Here is a 17267-nt window from a genome sequence, read left to right on the forward strand (position 1 = left end):
TTTATTTATATCTGGCTGCAGTACTGGGTCTTGGTCGCTGTGCGGGCTTTGCTTCGGCTGCTGTGAGTGGGGACTGCCTCGGGCTCCTCACTGCCGGGAGTTCTCGTGGCGGGGCACGGGCTTGGCAGTTGTAGCACGGGGTTTCATCGCCCTTGCCACGTGGGATCTTCCTGGCTGAGGTATTGAACCTGCGTCTCCTGCATTGGCAGGCAGATTCTTCACCACTGAGCCACCATGGAAGCCCAGGATGCAGTTTCGAGGGCATTAGCCCAGCGTGGCCCCCTTCACCTGGCAAAGCAATTCTTTCCTACTTCACGCCAAACTGTCCCCAAGATTCAGTTCCGTGCTGGTGCACGGAGGCTGGGCTTCAGCATCAGCAGCATCGTTCATTCCCATTAGTTCTCCCGGGCAACCAGGGTGTCCGTGGATGAGGTGCTGAGAAGACAGGGAATGTCTGTCCTCCAAAGGCCGAGCAGTTCTTCAGTGTCTCCCCTGAAGAACATTTACTCTTTTTTAAGTACCACACCCCATCCCAATCCTAAAATCTGATCCATGCCTCCAAGGAGGGCTGGTCCCACCCACCTGGCTTGGGACAGCGGCAGGGAGCCCTGGGGGCAGGATGCCCCTTCTGCCGAATGCCAGCCAGGCCGTTTCCAGGCTGCAGGACATCTGACGGACTACTATTGTGATGGTTGGGTTTTAATAAATACTGCAAAGGAGAGGAACAAGAAGTTCTAAGAAATGCTGCTTTGGAATGCTTTGCACATGCCAACTTACAGTGAGATTCACTCCAAATACACCCCCATTATACATAAAGTCTTTTATTTTTGGAATATTTTCTTTCTTTGCCTGGGAAGCACTTGTTCCTGAGCTGCTAGGACTTCAATGTCATGAGACACATCCCGTATCACATAGCATGAAGTTTCTCAGACTTCTGTTTCTGGGGGAGCAATGGCAGAACTGACCCCCAATATCTGGTTGCAAATATTGCCAAACTATAGGATTTAAACCAGAAGGACATGGAAGACACTTCGCATGGCCAGTCGTGGCCTAAGTACAAAGACAGGGCAGTGTTTTGGTAGCTAGTTTTCATTTGCATGACGCTGATCTTTACTCGGTGACCTCTCAGGTATTCTAGGCACTACTTGTAATTACAAAGCTAATCTGCACTCAGTCGTGTCCGGCTCTTTGCGACCCCATGGACTGTAGCCCACCAGGATCCTCTTGTCCATGGAATTTTTCAGGCAAGGATACTGGAGTGGGTAGCCATTTCCTTCTCCAGGGGATCTTCCCAGCCCAGGAATTGAACCCAAATCTCTTACATTTCTTGCGTTGGCAGGCAGATTCTTAACCACTAGCGCCACCTATTTTAGTTGTAGTTACAAAGCTAATACAGCCCCCAATTTTAACAATACAGATATTAAGCCAGGGATTTTCTACACAAGTGGAATCTATGTAAAATAGACCTAATTGACAAAAACCAGATCACTCATTTAGTTGAGGAACTCATTTATTTCATGCAGAAGTCTTCATAGATGCCACATTCACAACAGGTGCAGACAAGGTGGACGGCAGGCAGCAATCAGTGTGTCTGGCGAGGCCGCAGAGAGCGGGTGGAAGGATCAAGCACAGGGCCTGACTGCGGGATGCAGCCGGGGGGCGTGATCCCGGGGTACCGCCCAGCGCCCACCTGAGTGTGTCCGCCGGGGGGCGCGGGAGGTCACAGCGCGCGGTGCCCCGTCTCCAGCAGCATGCTCTCCAGAAGCAGCCTGCTGCTGCCCTCCAGGTAAGGCTGGTGCAGCCACATGGACAGGTAGCTGAGGGCGAGGTCGCGGTCGGTCGCGTGTGCCAGCTGCTCCACCACCACGCGCTTCAGGCGGAGCTCCAGGCCATACATGTCGGAGAGCTTGCGGGAGACCTCGTCTGCAAGAAACGCGAGCCCCCTCGAACAGCGGCATTTGCTGGGGGGAGCCCGAGGCTGGGACGACCCGCTGCTATTTTAGTTTTTTTGGCCTTGCTGCGCTGCTTATGGGATCTTAGTTCCCGGACCAGGGATGGAACCCATGCCCTCTGCAGTGGAAGCACCAAGTCCTCACCACTGGACCACCAGGGACTTTGAAAAGCTGCGCGTTAAAAGCCAGAGTCAGCAACAGAACTGGGAGGAAGGTGGACTTCGGCCAGTGTAGGTTAGGGTCAGATAAGAAGGGAAAAGAGTGTCACGGGATTAAAGAGCAGCTGTAACCTTTTCTGCGCAGTTCTTAGGAGCCTCAGTCACTACACAGAGCACATTCACCTCAAACTGACACTATTCAATGAACACCTTACATTAGGTGATTTTACCCTTTTCTCCCTTATTTAGAAGTGAGGTCTCAAAGCAACATTAAATAGTTTAGCCCTTCTTTTAAACTAATAAAACTAAAAACAGTCCTTACTGCACAACTTAAGTAATGGAGTTTGTTTTCCCAGCAGCCTTTCTCCATGGGGCAGGCTAAAGTGACCCCCACTTACTTTTTAAACAAAGCTAAACAAAAAGTGAAAACCTAGCTTTCTACAAAAAAAAAAAAAAAAACTCTACCTCTGCTGAGGAGGCTAAGTTCATTCTACCCATTGGCTTTAAAGGACTAATGGCAGCTTGCTTCATGGGTCTCTAATGATGTTTAATATTCTCTGCTGATTGTTGTTCAGTCGCTAAGACATATCCGACTCTGTGACCCCATGAACTGCAGCACGCCAGGCTTCCCTTCACCATCTCCCGGAACTTGCTCAAACTCATGTCCATTGAGTCGGTGATGCCATCCAACCATCTCATTCTCTGTTCTCCCCTTCTCCTCCTGCTTCTCAATCTCCCCCAGCATCAGCAGCTTTTCCAATGAGTCTTTGGAAAGTAGGTAATTAGTAGGTAATTAAAGCCAAGAAGAAACGCTCATCTAAGATGCCTCCATCTCCCTCCCTCCCAATGGATCCTCCTGAATTGAGTTTTGTCAATTCAATCAAAGTCTGTCAGCTTTAGAGGGCTAGATCTAAATGGCATGAAATGCTCTCATGATCTACCCTTGAAAATAAGGCAGAAAGAACCACTTACAAAAATGGGCTGTGGGCCACGTGTGGAAGAGGGGGGGGCGTTTTCTCTCCTCCCCGTAATGGTAATCTTCTAGTTCACAAACGCCCTTGGTGGTTGAAGACAGCTTTTCCATCTTCAGCTGTATTTTGGCCTGAAAAAGATATTAACTTAGACTATGAGAATATTATTTGAAATTCAGTCTTAGATTCAGTAACTTTGAAGATTTCAAGGCTAAGAAATGTAAGTCTGCTGAGACGTTGAGATGTAAGTCCAATAATTCAACACCATTCACTCTGTGTGCAGCATATTTCCTGGGAGATGGAGGTAAACGGTTGCTTCGATTTCACAAGTTTGTATTACTTCAGTAATAAACCCTGGATCTCCAGTGCTGGAGAAGGGGAAGCTTGCTGAGTCCCACCTCACTGAGCTCTCTGAATATCACTCATTTTTTGGCACCAAAGGCCTAGATGGGTGGAAAGGCAGGCTCTCCCTTTTACGGAATGAGAGACAGAAGAGGCATTTAATGAGCTCACTCTGACTCTGGGCAACTGCCTTTGAGTTTGATGCCCAAAACTCAGCCTCGGTGCACCAGTGCTGAATCAAGTCTTGGACAGAGTTTTGGGTGAGGTAGAAAAGAATAGCTTTATTGCTTTGCCAGGCAAAGGGGGACATGGCAGCCTCTTGCCCTGAAAAACTGTGTCCACAGCCCAGGAGTATTTCACGAGGAGTTTTACAGCCACGTTCAAGGGGTGGGGTTGCCAATAAGATCAGGGTGTGTGTAGGGCCTGGGCTCAGGTGGTCTGGTCTTATCTTGATGAGCTTCTCTGGTTCCTTTAATCCTGCCTCAAGTAGTTTCTTGACTGCTCCTCTCTGAATTAGCAACGGCTGGAATCCACCCTTTGGAACTCAGGGAAGGTCAGGGAGGCTGGAGTCTTTTTTTTAATTTCTTTATTCACTACAATCGTATGTAATGATTTTTGGCTGTGCTGGGTCTTTGCTGCGGTGCGGGCTGTTCTCTAGTTGCAGCGAGCGGGTGGGGGGCGCTCTCTAGTTGTGGTGCCCGGGCTGCTCACTGCAGGGGCTGCTCTTGTTGCCAAGCATGGGCTCTAGAGCAGAGGCTCGGGAGCTGTGGCTCACGGGCTTAGCTGCTCGGCAGCATGTGGGATCTTCCCAGATGAGGGAATCGAACCCGTGTCTCCTGCCTTGGCAGGCGAATTCCTTACCACTGAGCCACCAGGGAAGCCCCGTATTTATTTATCTAGCTGTGCCAGGTCTTAGCTGCGGCGCTAGGGATCTCTGAAATTCTCTGCAGCACATGGGATCTGTAGCTTTGGCATGTGGGATCTAGTTTCCCGGTCAGGATCTAGTCCCCAGTCCAGGTCCCCTGCAGGGGGAGCGCGGAGTCTTAGCCACTGGACCACCAGGCAGGTCTCGAGACTGGGTTCTTGCCTACAAACCAGAAAGGCGGGACAGAAAGGCTTCCGTCGTCCTGCTTGGTTTCAAGTTCACTGAAACCTCTGAGGCTTGGTTTCCTTGTTGATAAAACTGTAATAACGAAAGGCAGCCCAGCACACAGGGAGGAGGCAGTGGCCACGAGGCGCTGACGGTGCCTCGGTGCACGTCAGGAGCTTGCTGTCGGGACCGGCCCGACAGAGTGCCCACTGACACGGGGGCCTGGTTGGAGCTACGTCAGCGTTTGTGAAGTAAGACACACGTGTGCAGGGACCAAGCTTTCAGATTTCAGCAGCACAGGTCTGTGTGCGTCCGTGTTTAGTCATTCTAGTCTCGTCCAACTGTGTGTGACCCCACGGACTGTAGCCCACCAGGCTCCTCTGTCCTGGGATTCTCCAGGCAAGAATACTGGAGTGGGTTGCCATGCACCCCTCCAGGGGATCTTCCTAAGTCAGGGGTCGAACCGTGTCTCTCACGTCTCTTGCATTGGCGGGCAGGTTCTTTACCACTAAGGCCACCTGGGAAGCCCCATCGCAGGTCTACTGGACCACAACTCTAGGTCCCAAGTATGGAGTTAGCTTTATATACACGGGGGGGTGGTGGTGTGTGTGTGTGTGTGTGTAAGGCAAGCTCTATCAGTCGTCAGAATCTTAACTCCCTACACTTGGTCCTTTGAGCGCTCTCCAACTACCTCTGAAGCGACTGCACTAAATTTAGCTAACATTAATTTTTAAAGGACCAGACTCTGTTCCCAAATCTTTCCAGGTTCGATATTTCATTTGGCCCAACCCCAGGGGGTAGGACTCATCATTTCCGGATGACAGCTGGGAAAATTCTCAAGGTTGCTGAGCTCGGGAAGGACACCCAATCCCCAGCCCTGCCCTCTGCATCCCGAGGCAGCTCCCCACTGCCACCTAACGCTAAGAGGAACTGACAACCCAAGGACAGCAAAGGGAACCCGGGAGACTCGAGCCTGGGCCGGAGGGGCCAGCTCCACCCGGGGCTCGTTCATCAGTAACGACACCAAAGTCACATGCGCGCAGCCCCGAAGTGACACGCTCGCGGCTCCATGTCCCTCCTAACGGCAACAGCCCTCACTGCGAAATGTTCGTCCAGCTGACGGACACGGATACCTCCACCCCCCACCAAGGTCAGATTCAAGGCCAAGTCAAGCCCGGGAAACCATCCTCTCCAAAGGCTGGAGGAAAATAGGAATAGTGATATCAATATCCTCATAACATCAACTTTGGTTTTGAAACTGAGTGAGGGCTAATTCTCAAACTACTTTATTTCTTTTTGGCCATGCTATGCAGCTTGCAGGATCTTAGCTCCCCAACCAGGGATTCAACCCACAGCAGTGAAAACTTGAGTCCTAACTGCTGCACCACCAGGGACGTCCTTCGAACCACTTATTCCATTTAAAACAGAATAAATCCACTGGGGCACAGAACTTTGGGGCCTGACAACTAGCACCCATGGGCAGCCCAGGCTCTGTCTGAAGGAAGGCCTTGGGAACTAGGGCCACTGTGGGGCATGCGGTCACCTCAAAACTAGCAGCCACTTTCGGCTGCCCTGCCAGGCCACCTGCTGTGGGTGGAGGGGCCGGGGACAGGACGTGTCACCTGCTCAGCCCATCAGGCTGGGTTTTCTGGACCTTGACTCAGGTCTGACATCCTCCCAGGCCGCCCCTCTGCGTGGTCAGCGGGGCTGGGGAACGGGGTCCCGTGGCTCCAGACAGCCACGCGAGAACAGGGAGAACTGGGCCCGCACGAGCAAAACCAGTCAGTCACTCCTGACTTGCCTGAAACGGGAGGCGAACGCCTCTTCCCCTGGTTCCTGCCCAAGCCCTCCTTCCCCAGCGTGGTGTGCATATGTGAAAGTGAAGTCGCTCAGTCGTGTCCGACTCTTTGCGACCCCATGGACTGTAGCCCACCAGGTTCCTCCTTCCATGAGATTCTCCGGGCAAGAATACTGGAGTGGGTTGCCATTTCCTTCTCCAGGGGATCTTTCTGACCCAGGGATTGAACCCGGGTCTCCCTCATTGTAGGCAGACGCTTTACCGTCTGAGCCACCAGGGAAGTCTATAAATGAGGGACGTACCTGCTAAAGAAAGCCAAATGGCATTTAGAAACAAAATCCTTCCCAGGGTTTTTACACCTCGTTAAAAGTCACGTTAGCATGTGTCCGAAGTGTTTCTCGTTCTGATCCAGCTGGGGGATTCTGTGAGATGTTTTGTGCGGAGAGGGAGCTGGTAGGCCACGGATGATGATGCTCTGGTGCGAGTGTTGTCACGTTGAACCAACAGACGACTGCCCGGCTGCATGTGCTTAACTTTGTGTAAAGCATTTCAATACACACATGGAACTATATTCTAAATGCCGTAACAGACCATCATGGGAAAGGATGTAAGAGAGGACGTGTACATATGTATAACTGAACCACTCTGCTTTGGAGCACAGAGGAACACAGCGTTGGAAACCAGCTAGACTTCAACGAAACAACAAGAACTGACAATTAAGAGCTAAGTGTGACCAGGAAATAAACATTTCAGTGTAGGAACTCAGCCCTCCAGTTTTTTCTCTTCCAAGCAACGTGTGCACTGGTGTTTTGTCCAAACAAAACCACTTGCCATAGTCAAATGGGTTAATGTGGGGGAAAAAAAAAATACACGTGGTCAGTTTTCAATTGGATTTTTCTGGAAATTTGACTGATTACTCTGCCTGTGTTAATTCAAGAAGCCTAGGTCCAGAAGCCGAGGTCAATTACCCAATTACTGGAGACGCCGCAGTGAACGTGGAGATACGACAAAGAAAACACCAGGCCCAGACACCTTTTCCTCCAGCCTTCCTAGGAGTGGGGCTTAGAATGTAGCGACTGATGACACAGACCTGTCCTGTTTCTGCTCGAGCACCACGTGCAAGGGGTTGGGCAGGCGGGCAAGTGTTTCTTATCACAGCACAACCCGAAGGCGGTGTCACAAGACAGGACAATTACAAACGCTAATCGTTTACTTAGAGACCAACAGCCCCCCGCATGGCAACATATTCTGAAGTCAGTAGTGCCTTTCGATCAAAGTAAAAGCGAAACCACCAAGATGTCCTCAGTGCCCTATTTATTTTTCTCATTTTCATGTTTCAGAAACCATTACACCTTATAATGGATGTGCTTCTTTTCTGAAAAACTTATAAACCTATAGTCTGCCTTTTAATAGGTGGAATCCTAACTTTGAACAAGTGGTATCTTGAAGAAATACAGTGATACTCGACATATGCTGTTTAAAAAGATAAGGAAGCATGTAAAGCATTAGAAACACTTACATCAAGAAATGTTAGAATATATAGATGCTCTTTGTGGAGCAGCTTTAGTTACCTGTGTTGAAGATGTGTGAAACCCTATCCCTGTGTCTGGCTGAGATGAGGTGTTTCATCCACGTGATGGCTAGTGTGGTAGGTACCGACATCCAGCCTTGAGTTAAACACTTCAGAGCATCCCTTATGGACGAGATCAGGGCTCTCAGGCCAGATCCAGCTCGGTCTATTTTTGTGCATCCCTTGAGCTTAGAATGGGTTTTACATTTTTAAGTGGTTGGAAAAAAAAAAATCAAAAGCAGAATATTTCATGTGACACATGAAAGTTATATGAAATTCACAGTTCAGTGTCCGTAAATAGAGCTCTGCTGGAACGCAGTTATGCCCACTCGCCTCCGGCCGGCCTCCAAATAGAGGCAAGAGTCCCCCAAGCCTAATCCGCTTCCTGTGGGGAACCGGGAGCCCCTGCGACACGCCGACCAGAAGGAAGGTCAGGACAGCATCTCGGAAACAAGGTTTGTGGGGCAGGCAGAGCGAGAGACCAAAGAGGAGGTGGAGGGGGGACAGAGAGAATCCTGGCGAATGGCAGTGTGGGACGCCGCCGGGCATTTGTGCACACCCGGCCCCGGGGATGGGGGCGGCCCCTTACCAAGCCGTCCAGGGTGGTCTGCAGCTCCTCACACAGCGCCTCCAGCTCCCTGCTGTATTCCGGGTGCTCCTTTTCTGCAGCGTCGTCGGCAGCCAGGCCGCTGCTCTCTAATTCTATCTTGTCTCTGCTCCTGGACCAGGTGGAAAAGCGGGAACAGAACACACGCCGTGAGGTCGCCTCCCTTCCTTAGGGTGAACCCTAGAAAACTCAACATCCGTGTACACGCGTCATCGTTGACTGTTCCCACCGGTGTCATTTCACATCATTATGTTTACATGCTATTTACGTACACGAGGAATATGCCCATCTGCTGTTCGAGTCTGCCCTAGGACAAAGTCAGTTCAATCCAGCCCTGTGGCAGCCTCAGTGGGCAGGACACGGTCATTTCCTCAGAGCCTGCCAGCTAGGAACGCGTTTTGTAAATGGAAAGCTGCGACCCACGGCACCTGAAATTAATCTAGTGGCTCCACAGTCAACATTTAAGTGAAAAAATGAAACATTAGATTATCAGAGAAGATCTTCTCGTTGTTGTTCATTTTGTAGTCCAAAAAGTTTAAAAAAAGTTTTTGGCGCATCCTTGATTTACAATGCTGTGGTAGTTTCCACTGCCCAGCAAGTGAATCAGCCACACACAGACAAAGAGCCACTCTTGTTTTAGATTCCTTTCCCATCTAGGCCATTACAGAGTATTACAGAGAGTTCCCTGAGGTACACAGTAGGTCCTTATTAGTTATCTATCTTATTTACAGTAGTGTGCGTGTATGTGTCAGTCCCAAACTCCCAATGGATCCCGCCCCCCACCTCCAACTTCAGAGAGCACCTTATGTAGTCAGGTAAGAGCTGCCTCATGGAACCTGCTGAGCAGGAGAAGGGGACCAGAGGGCTGACATATCTGATGTGCTTGGGAGAGCTGGCGAGGGCCAGGGGTCCAGTCCAAGAAGTTAAGACTCTAGACTCCGGCCAGTAGACAAAGATATGCAGCTTTGAGAAATTAAAACTGTTATATATAGATCCTCACTCATGTTTCTCTTCAGGTCATTTAAATCTTTCGCCTTTTACTAAAATATTTCCATGGGTAGGAACAAGCTTGAGTCTTGACTAAATTTTTTGAGGCCTTGCGTAAGCCAGGCTGATTAAAACAAAAACAAAAACAAAAACAAAAACACCCACACTAAAAACATATATATAGGAAGTGCAAAGAATAATAAAGCAAATCTTTCAATCAGAACTGGCAAAAACAGTTTCTTCATAATATTTTTGTCTTTTTAAAAGAACTTGCTAAGGGAAATCACACTCCAGCATGGGGAGCTCTGAGCACCCCACTCCACGTCTGACTCCTGGTCACCATAGGGAGACACCCAGGGCAAGGTCTGGGAGGGTCTCAAGCCCAGGGGCTTCTTTCCCTGTGGCATCTGGGGTAAGGGCACAGGGAAGCGTTCAGGTCCCCAGCCTAGAAGCTACCCAAACCCTGTCCTGGGTTTTTATGGAGGCTTCCTTATGAAGCCACAATTGATTAAATGCTTGGCCGTCACTGATTAACTCAACCTCCCCAGAGTGCAGGTGAGGGGGCAGGTCTGACAGTGTCAACTCCAATCACACGGCTGGTATCCCCCTTCTGAGGGGTTTTCCAAAGGCCCCGTTATTAACACAGGCTCGGACGTCTTAGAAAGGGGCCTGTGATGACCACAGGGCACTCCTTAATCTTTCTGGAGCTAATTCAGGAACTGGAGGACCAAAGAACAAATATTACTATAACTAAAGAGTCTTCCATAGCTCGGGTCCCTAAGGAAATCATAAGGGTTTTAAGAGCCATGTGCCAAGAACAGGGACAAAAAGACCAAATCTATGTATTTTCTAGTGATAGTCACAACACCGCAGAAATAAAACGCAGCACTCTGGAGATGAAGTGGTACCTGCCCTACCGTCCCACTCAGTCCTCCTAGAAGGTACCAGCGCCTCAGTCTGTCTCCTCCCAATCCACTTTGATCATTTGACATGCAGATGTAACCACGAACAATTTGTAGCATAATTTTGTTTTTAAAATGCACGTACATTTCATACCTGTGTGCATTGTTTTATCAGTTGCTTGTTTGCTTTATTTATCCATGTTGCTGGAGGCCACCCGGCCCACTCTAAAAGACGCCCATGAAATGTGTGCCCAACCCGCTAAGCGCACAGAACATGTTCTGCCAGTACTTACAACAAACTGATTTTCATGTTGGCAATATTGCTTGCAGTAGCAAAACCTCCATCGTTGAGGGTTTCCCATTTCAGGATTAAATTATGCCAGTCGGCCGCATTGTCCTTAATTTTTCTTGCACTGACAGATAAGACAGGTTTTCTTGGCGTTACAGTTCCGAGAGTCTTTCCTGACAGGGAGGAAGAGAAACATCACTTTGTGAAATTCATGATCACAGTTGGGGGGAAAATGGTCCTTATGATGTGCGACAGTGAGACTATCTAAAACACTACATAGACAGGACAGATCGTGTTGTTGAAACGAAGACACGCGGATGAATGTGAAAGTTCCTGGGATGAGACAAAGAGAATTGTTTCTACCTTTAAAGTCTTGGCAGATAAAGCCGAGTTCTCTCGAAGCATAATGGCTCCACACTCTCACCCCGAGCACTCTGATGTGAATGTTAAAGTCACTCAGTCGTGTCCAACTCTTTGTGGCCCCATGGACTGTAGCCTGCCAGGCTCCTCTGTCCATGGAATTCTCCAGGCAAGAATTCTGGAGTGGGTAGCCACTTCCTTCTCCAGGGGATCTTTCCAACTCAGGGATGGAACCCAGGTCTCCCACATTGCGAGCACTCTGACCACTTGCAAAGGTCGGGATGGAGGCAGAGCTGTAGCTTTCTGCTGCCAGGCTCTGACGCCCCTGCCTTGGCACTCCCATTCTCTAGCCTCAGGCACTCTGATACCCGGCATTTGCTCTGAGCCCTGTGGGAAACTGGTGCTAGCCACTCCAAGACTGACAAGACTGGACCCCAGAGACGCAGTGATGGTCTCGACGCTGCCAACACAGGAGGAGGTCCAAACTCCTTCAGGACCTGGCTCCCTCTGGGCCTCACTGCAGCCCCGCCTTGAAGCCTCTCAATCACTAGCTAAAATCAACTACTGGCAACTCTTGAAAAGTTCTCTGCATGTGCAGATCTCTCTGCTAGAAAGTTCTTTCCTTCCTCAGAATAATGCTGTCCATACACTGGGACTCACCCAGACCCCAGCTCCTGTGGAAAGCAACACCCAGACCACTCAGGCTGTCTGGCCCTCCCATCCCTCTCTTCTTCTCTACTTAGAATCCCTCAGGGACTTCCCTGGTGGCCCAGGTTCAAGCCCTGGTCAGGAAACTAGATCCCACATGCCACAAATCAAGATCCTGCATGCTGCAATGAAGATCGAAGATCCCTCATGCTGCAACTAAGACAGAACACAGCCTTAAAAACCAAAAAAATCCTACAAAGGCATCTCATGACCCACAGGATAAGGTCCAAATTCTCAGAGAGGTCCTTAGGACTCCAGGACACACAATAGGTTGGAGTCTAGATTCTAAAGACCAGACTGACTGGGTTTGAATCCCAGCTGTTACAGCCACCTGTGCAATCTTGGGTAAGTTAGTTAACCTCTCGTGGCCTCAAAGTGTCCATCCGTAAAATGGGGATAAACCACATCTACTTCCGAGTTGATGTGAAGATGAAATAATATACGCAAAGCTGTGAGGGCCTGGCATATGGCAAGTATCCAACACAGTATGTGTTACCGCAAGGGCCTCTCCAATGTTTTTTCCACCACCACCAAGCAATGCACTCAACCCTGACACTGTCTACTGGGAGTCAGCAACAGATTCCACAGGTTAATGGCTCAGTCCTGTAAGACTCCTCTCCTCTCCCTCCACTTCAGATGCCAGCCTCAAGTCCAGGTTGCCACCTGTGCCTCTGACCTACAGGCTATAGATCAGAGGTTCCAAAGGCCCCCCTCCTGAGGCTTGATTAACTTGTTAGAGTGGCTCACAGAGAACTCAGGAAAACGTTCTCCTTACTAGGCTACCAGGGGGAGCCAGATGGGAGAGACGCAACGCAGGCGGGCAGGGGAGCAGAGCGCTCTCCTTGCACCCCCACCTGCTCACCAACCTGAACATTCTCACAACCCTTCACTTTTGGCTTTTTATGGAGGCTTCGTTACATGAGCACAACTGATTAAATGAGTCACCGCTGGGGCTGATTTAACTCCAGCCTCTCTCCCCCAGTTGGAGATGGTGGTTGGGGTGGGTGGGACTGAAAGTTACAACTCTAATCACATGGGTGGCTCCCCCTTGACAACCAGCCCCCATCCTTAGGCTACCCAGGAGCTTCACTTTTAAATATCATTGATTTTTTTCATTCACTTTTTATTTAGACAACTGTCCAGTATTTGCTGAGTGCCTACATTACACCAGACATGGGGGAGGAAGTGAGCAAACTACATAGACCAGGACCATTTTCATGGAACTTACTTTCCAAAGAGGAGGTGGATAACAATTAGGTGATCATCAGGTTTTTTTTTTTTTTCTTTTTGGCTGCACCATGCAGCATGTGAGGTCTTAGTTCCCAGACCAGGGCCTGAACCCAAGTCCCCTGCACTGAGTCTTAACCACTGGACCGCCAGGGAAGTCCCTATGATCATTAGTTATATATCATAAACACCAGAGAATAAAACAGGATCTTGTGTTGAGTGAACCCCGAAGACACTGTCATTTAGGCTGAAACCTAAATGATGAGAAGTCAACAGCAAGGACCCTAAGTGAGAATGAGCTTGGTGAGTGTGAAACAAGACCTATGTGGCTAGAATGAAAAGGAGAGGGAGTAGTAGCTGAGGAGGCAGTCAAGACAGCCAGAAACTTAGAGGCCAAGATAAGACGTCTGGGTTTATTTCAAGTCAATGAAAAGCAAGCTGGAAGCTTTGAGTAGCTACACGACCCGATGTGGGTTTTTAGAAAGTCACTTCCACAAAGAAGTCTTCTTGGATCCCAAGGTTAGGTTAGGACTCACTGCACTCTATACCTGAACACCCTCGACTTCATTAAGCTTCATTCATGACACTCACCTGTGCAGTGTACTTGCTTGTTTAATGCCTAATACATTCCTTGACAGACTAAGTTCCACCACAGTCGTGACTAAGGCTGTCCTGTTCCCTCTTACAGTTTCAGCACATGGTGAAGGAAAGTCACTCAGTCCTGTCCAACTCTTTGTGACCCCACGGGCTATACATTCCATGGGATCCTCCAGGTCAGAATACCGGAGTGGGTAGCCTGTTCCCTTCTCCATGGGGTCTTCCTCACCCCGGGTTCGAACCCAGGTCTCCCGCATTGCAGGCGGATTCTTTATCAGCTGAGCCACAAACGAAGCCCTCAGCACATAGTAGGTGCTGACCAGAACGTGTTAAACGGAGAAAAAAACCTCTTACCGCCTGTACCACAATCTTCTAGGGAGTTACCTCACCGAGTAGGGGCTCCTTGCGGGCGAGGAGCACGTGAGAGTCATCATCTGTCTGCCCCATAACACAGCACATATCTAGGAACCAAAAACAACGCTCTGACTTCAAGGAACTCAAATGAGATCAGTTATCAGCCACAGAGCAGGACAGCAGTATAGCGAGTATCTTACTTATTTTCTCCAAGCCTCGACTTCCCACCTGTTGATGACACTTCGAGGGATCGCGGTGAGGCTCCGTGAGCACTCGCTGAATGACAGCTTGTATTACAAGCAGGAAACTCTGTGGCCGGGAACTCTGACTGACGGGATTTCAGGGAAAGCGATCTGCTGGTGCTAATTTATAACGACAATTTCAGTGTCAGGATCTGCTGACGCTCCTTTGTATCATTTTGGCAAAACTGACTTCCAGGCCGACTGCGGAGGCTGTGCCGGGGCCAGGCACGAATCGGCACGCAGCTCGGGAGACTTCGGCCGCGGGTCCAGCTCCAAGACCTAACCGCACCACTCGCACCCTTCAGCTTGGGGAAACTGACCCTTGTCACGCACCTTCCATGCCTTCCGCAGGGATCCCGGGAAAGAGACCCGAAGCCCCGCCCACGGCACCGGAAGTCCGCCACCGTCACTTCCGACACGCCCACCGCCCCTAGATAGGGCTCTGCCGCTCTAGCCGGCGGCGGAGCCGGCAGTTCCTCGGCGGTGCCCGTCGCGTTGCCCAGGGAACGGGCTCCCGGCAGTCCCCGCGGCCCGGAGTCCATCCCCACCTCCTCCGGCCCTGCCGGGCCGACGAGTCCGGAGGGGCTGCCGCGGGAGGTGAGTCCCGCCACGCCGCCCGGCCCCGCGCTTCCCCGCCCGAGCCGAGCTCCCGCGCCTCAGGGTCTCACTGCCCGTCTCGCCCCCGTTCCCGACCCCCGCCTCGCCCGCGCCGGGTGGCCGAGGCCGTGGCCGTGGTGCACGAAGCGTCGGGCCCCGTTCCGGGCAGAAGCGGGCGGCCGGCTGAGGGAGCCGTCGTCGCCCACGCCTCTGGGCGCCGCGGGTCCGCCGCCCCGCGCGCGCGGCTCGCTCGCCCCTCAGGTTCCGCGCCTTCCCTCTGCCGGGCCGCGCCCTCGCACCCCGCCGGGCCCGGGAGCCGAGCTCCAGGGTCTTTCTGAGGAACCCTGTGTCCTGTCCCCCACAGCCTCTCAGTCCCGGTCCCTTCATCCGCCCACCAGCGCCTGGCACCAGGCCTTGGCTCGTACCCAATCGATGCTATTAACTGTTCGTTAAATGGATAAGTGAGCGACTCGCCCCTCAGTCCTTTAAGGCCTCAGGCAAGATAGTGAGTGCAGGTTGAACTCTGCGGCACCTCGGAGTCAGACCCGTCCCATAGCACTGCCCCTTCTTAGCTGTGTGCTCAGGGCAAGTGATGTCTCCTTTAACTTGAGTTTCATCGTCAGTAAAGTAGGGATTGATAATAGTTTCCAGCCCTGGCTGGGTGAGAGGATTAAATGGGTCAGTGCTTGTGAATTGCTCAGCACCGGCGCTGTGCATTTCAATAAAGGCTGGCTAGCCCCTGCGGTCCTTACCCACACACCCTACTTTTCTCTTCTCTGCTTTTTTGTTCTTCATCCCTTTTCTTGCTGAGATTCAGGAATTTTATTCCGTCCTATTGCTTCTGTTAACATTTGCTGGCAGAGTGTGGGGTACCAGCTTGGCAGCACCCTTGCCTTATCTGCTGGAGCGATCAGTTGCACTTGGACTTGACTTCCTCCTAGTAGCCAAGGTCTTGAAAACTTTTAAGGAAAGGAGTTCTGGAAATCCCCAAACCCAGATCCCAGCATGGGCAGAATCTGGGGACAAAGTCATTGTAGCCCTTGTGTTCAGCAGCCCTCCTGGTCCCCTGAGCTGCAAAACACTTTGTACTTTCTCTCCCTTAGAAGCTGCAGTGCACCTTGATAAAGCTCTGAAGTTTGGGTTTTTTTTTTTTTTTAACATCCTTTGTTGGTTCATTCAGCAGGTAGTTTTTTGGGGCCTGTTTTATGTCAACCACAGTACCAGCTTCTAGAGATGCTGTGGTGGACCAAGCAGACCCAGCTCCTGCCCCCAGGGAATTTTCCAGCTTGAGAATCAGCAGGTGTAGGTACTGGGGATGCTCTGCTCCAGTTTTCAGGACTGGCTTGGAGGCTGGTGGTGGAATAAGGGTGGTCCTCTGCTGAAAGAGTGACTAGTAAGGAGCTTTTGTTAGGTTTAAGATACTTTGTAGTCACATTGTCTTTTTCAGCGCAAGATTGGCTCCTGTTGGATTTGCTTTCCCTTTTCTCTAAGAGAAACTAGACTAAGTTTGGGGAAGGCCTCATTTCATCTTAGCTTCTGTGTAGTTTGGACAAAATGGCTCCTGGAACTTAGTGGGGAAAAGGGAAGGAAGCAGGCATGAGGCAGAGCAGCTGACTGAACTTAGAAAAGTGGAGAATGGATTGGAAAACAGTTACTCCTAGCAGAAGCAAGTCTGGAGTCAGGCCTGGAGAGATATCTAGATAGAGAAGAGCATAAGAGCGTGGTAGAATCCAGGGGACTAGTTCATGGCTCTGTGAACTGCTGAGGCAGAAGTGAGCTGTCATTCAAAGTGTGTGTCAATTTTAAATGAATGTATTCTTTGGCCCCAGACATAAAGAGACCATTGAATTTTTGCATAATGATGGATGTAAGTGATGTGGAGTGGTTTTCTGTGTTGTTCTGTCATACCTCAGGAATTCTGGCAGTGTTTAGAGAGAGAGTAATTCAACAGATACGTGTTGATTGTACCACACTCCCTGGTGGTCCTTTGGAGACGAGCAGGATGTAGGTGAAGACTGGCAGGAAGCCACGGAGGAGGACTGAGAGCAAAGCATGTGGTCACTGCCCTCATAGAGTCCTGTGAAGGCGGAGAGAGACCAGCGAGGTGTCAGAGGGAGTCTGCAGGCTTCCTGTGGCCAGTGTGTCCTTACAAGATATGTGTGGGGGAAGGCGCGAAAGGGACTTTGCAAAAACCATGGGTGTTCTGGGCTGTGGTGGCAAGCTACTGTGGCTGCAGTGTGGGGTATGTGGAAGGAAGAGTGGCCTGAGATGAAGCTGGATGCAGGCTGCCTTGTTGAAATGCTCCGCTTCATGCTTTGATCAGACGGCAGCCTCTGAGCACTGGCTAACCAGCAGGCTTGAGATCAGGGAAGTGACCGAATTTAATCTGAAAGGTAAATGACTGCCTCCATCTCAGTATGCTCAGCCATAAGATTTTACACAAAGTCAAGTGGGCCGTAGGAAGTATCACCAGGAATAAAACTAGTGGAGGTGATGGAATTCCAGCTGAGCTATTT

The 17267-nt window shown here is 50.6% G+C and overlaps 2 protein-coding genes and 1 non-coding gene across 8 annotated transcripts in view; 2 read left to right on the plus strand and 1 right to left on the minus strand.

Moving 5' to 3' along the window:
* Window positions 1-1492: 1492 nt before the first annotated feature.
* LOC122419788 (cyclin dependent kinase 2 interacting protein) lies at window positions 1493-14567 on the minus strand. Of its 4 annotated transcripts, none has more exons than XM_043434604.1 (6): window positions 14488-14528; window positions 13948-14019; window positions 10671-10839; window positions 8471-8600; window positions 3083-3212; window positions 1493-1923 (listed from the first exon to the last, which is right to left on the minus strand). In XM_043434604.1, the coding sequence occupies exons 1-6, from the start codon at window positions 14492-14494 to the stop codon at window positions 1721-1723; spliced, it is 711 nt and encodes a 236-aa protein (XP_043290539.1). In that variant the 5' UTR covers window positions 14495-14528; the 3' UTR covers window positions 1493-1720. The 4 variants fall into 4 exon arrangements, with proteins under 4 accessions (XP_043290539.1, XP_043290540.1, XP_043290541.1 ...); XM_043434605.1 differs by lacking the exon at window positions 14488-14528 and adding an exon at window positions 14113-14468; XM_043434606.1 differs by lacking the exon at window positions 14488-14528 and adding an exon at window positions 14141-14158.
* On the plus strand, window positions 9485-9601 carry LOC122419937. Its single transcript, XR_006263138.1, has one exon. It is a non-coding gene; the product is annotated as a U5 spliceosomal RNA (small nuclear RNA).
* An 18-nt stretch (window positions 14568-14585) lies between the features above and the next one.
* TECPR2 (tectonin beta-propeller repeat containing 2) overlaps window positions 14586-17267 on the plus strand; it is a 100285-nt gene continuing 97603 nt past the window's right edge. For 2 of the 3 annotated variants that reach the window (XM_043434597.1, XM_043434598.1), the window contains exon 1: window positions 14588-14751. The gene's annotated coding sequence lies outside the window, so the exon portion shown is untranslated. Of the gene's footprint in view, window positions 14752-17267 lie in introns of all 3 variants that reach the window. The other variant, XM_043434599.1, reaches the window with a different exon arrangement.

This window comes from Cervus canadensis, chromosome 17 (genome assembly GCF_019320065.1).
Source record: "Cervus canadensis isolate Bull #8, Minnesota chromosome 17, ASM1932006v1, whole genome shotgun sequence".
In the NCBI taxonomy this organism is placed as follows: Eukaryota; Metazoa; Chordata; class Mammalia; order Artiodactyla; family Cervidae; genus Cervus; species Cervus canadensis.

What these genes read in the sequence shown, in the direction of transcription:
- LOC122419788 (XM_043434604.1), bottom strand. An exon ending in CCGCAAGGAGCCCCTACTCG is followed by an intron (nt 10,840 to 13,947) that starts GTGAGGTAACTC and finishes CCTCCCTGTCAG; the next exon opens with GAAAGACTCTCGGAACTGTA. An exon ending in GTGGCCCACAGCCCATTTTT is followed by an intron (nt 1,924 to 3,082) that starts GTAAGTGGTTCT and finishes CGTTTCTTGCAG; the next exon opens with ACGAGGTCTCCCGCAAGCTC.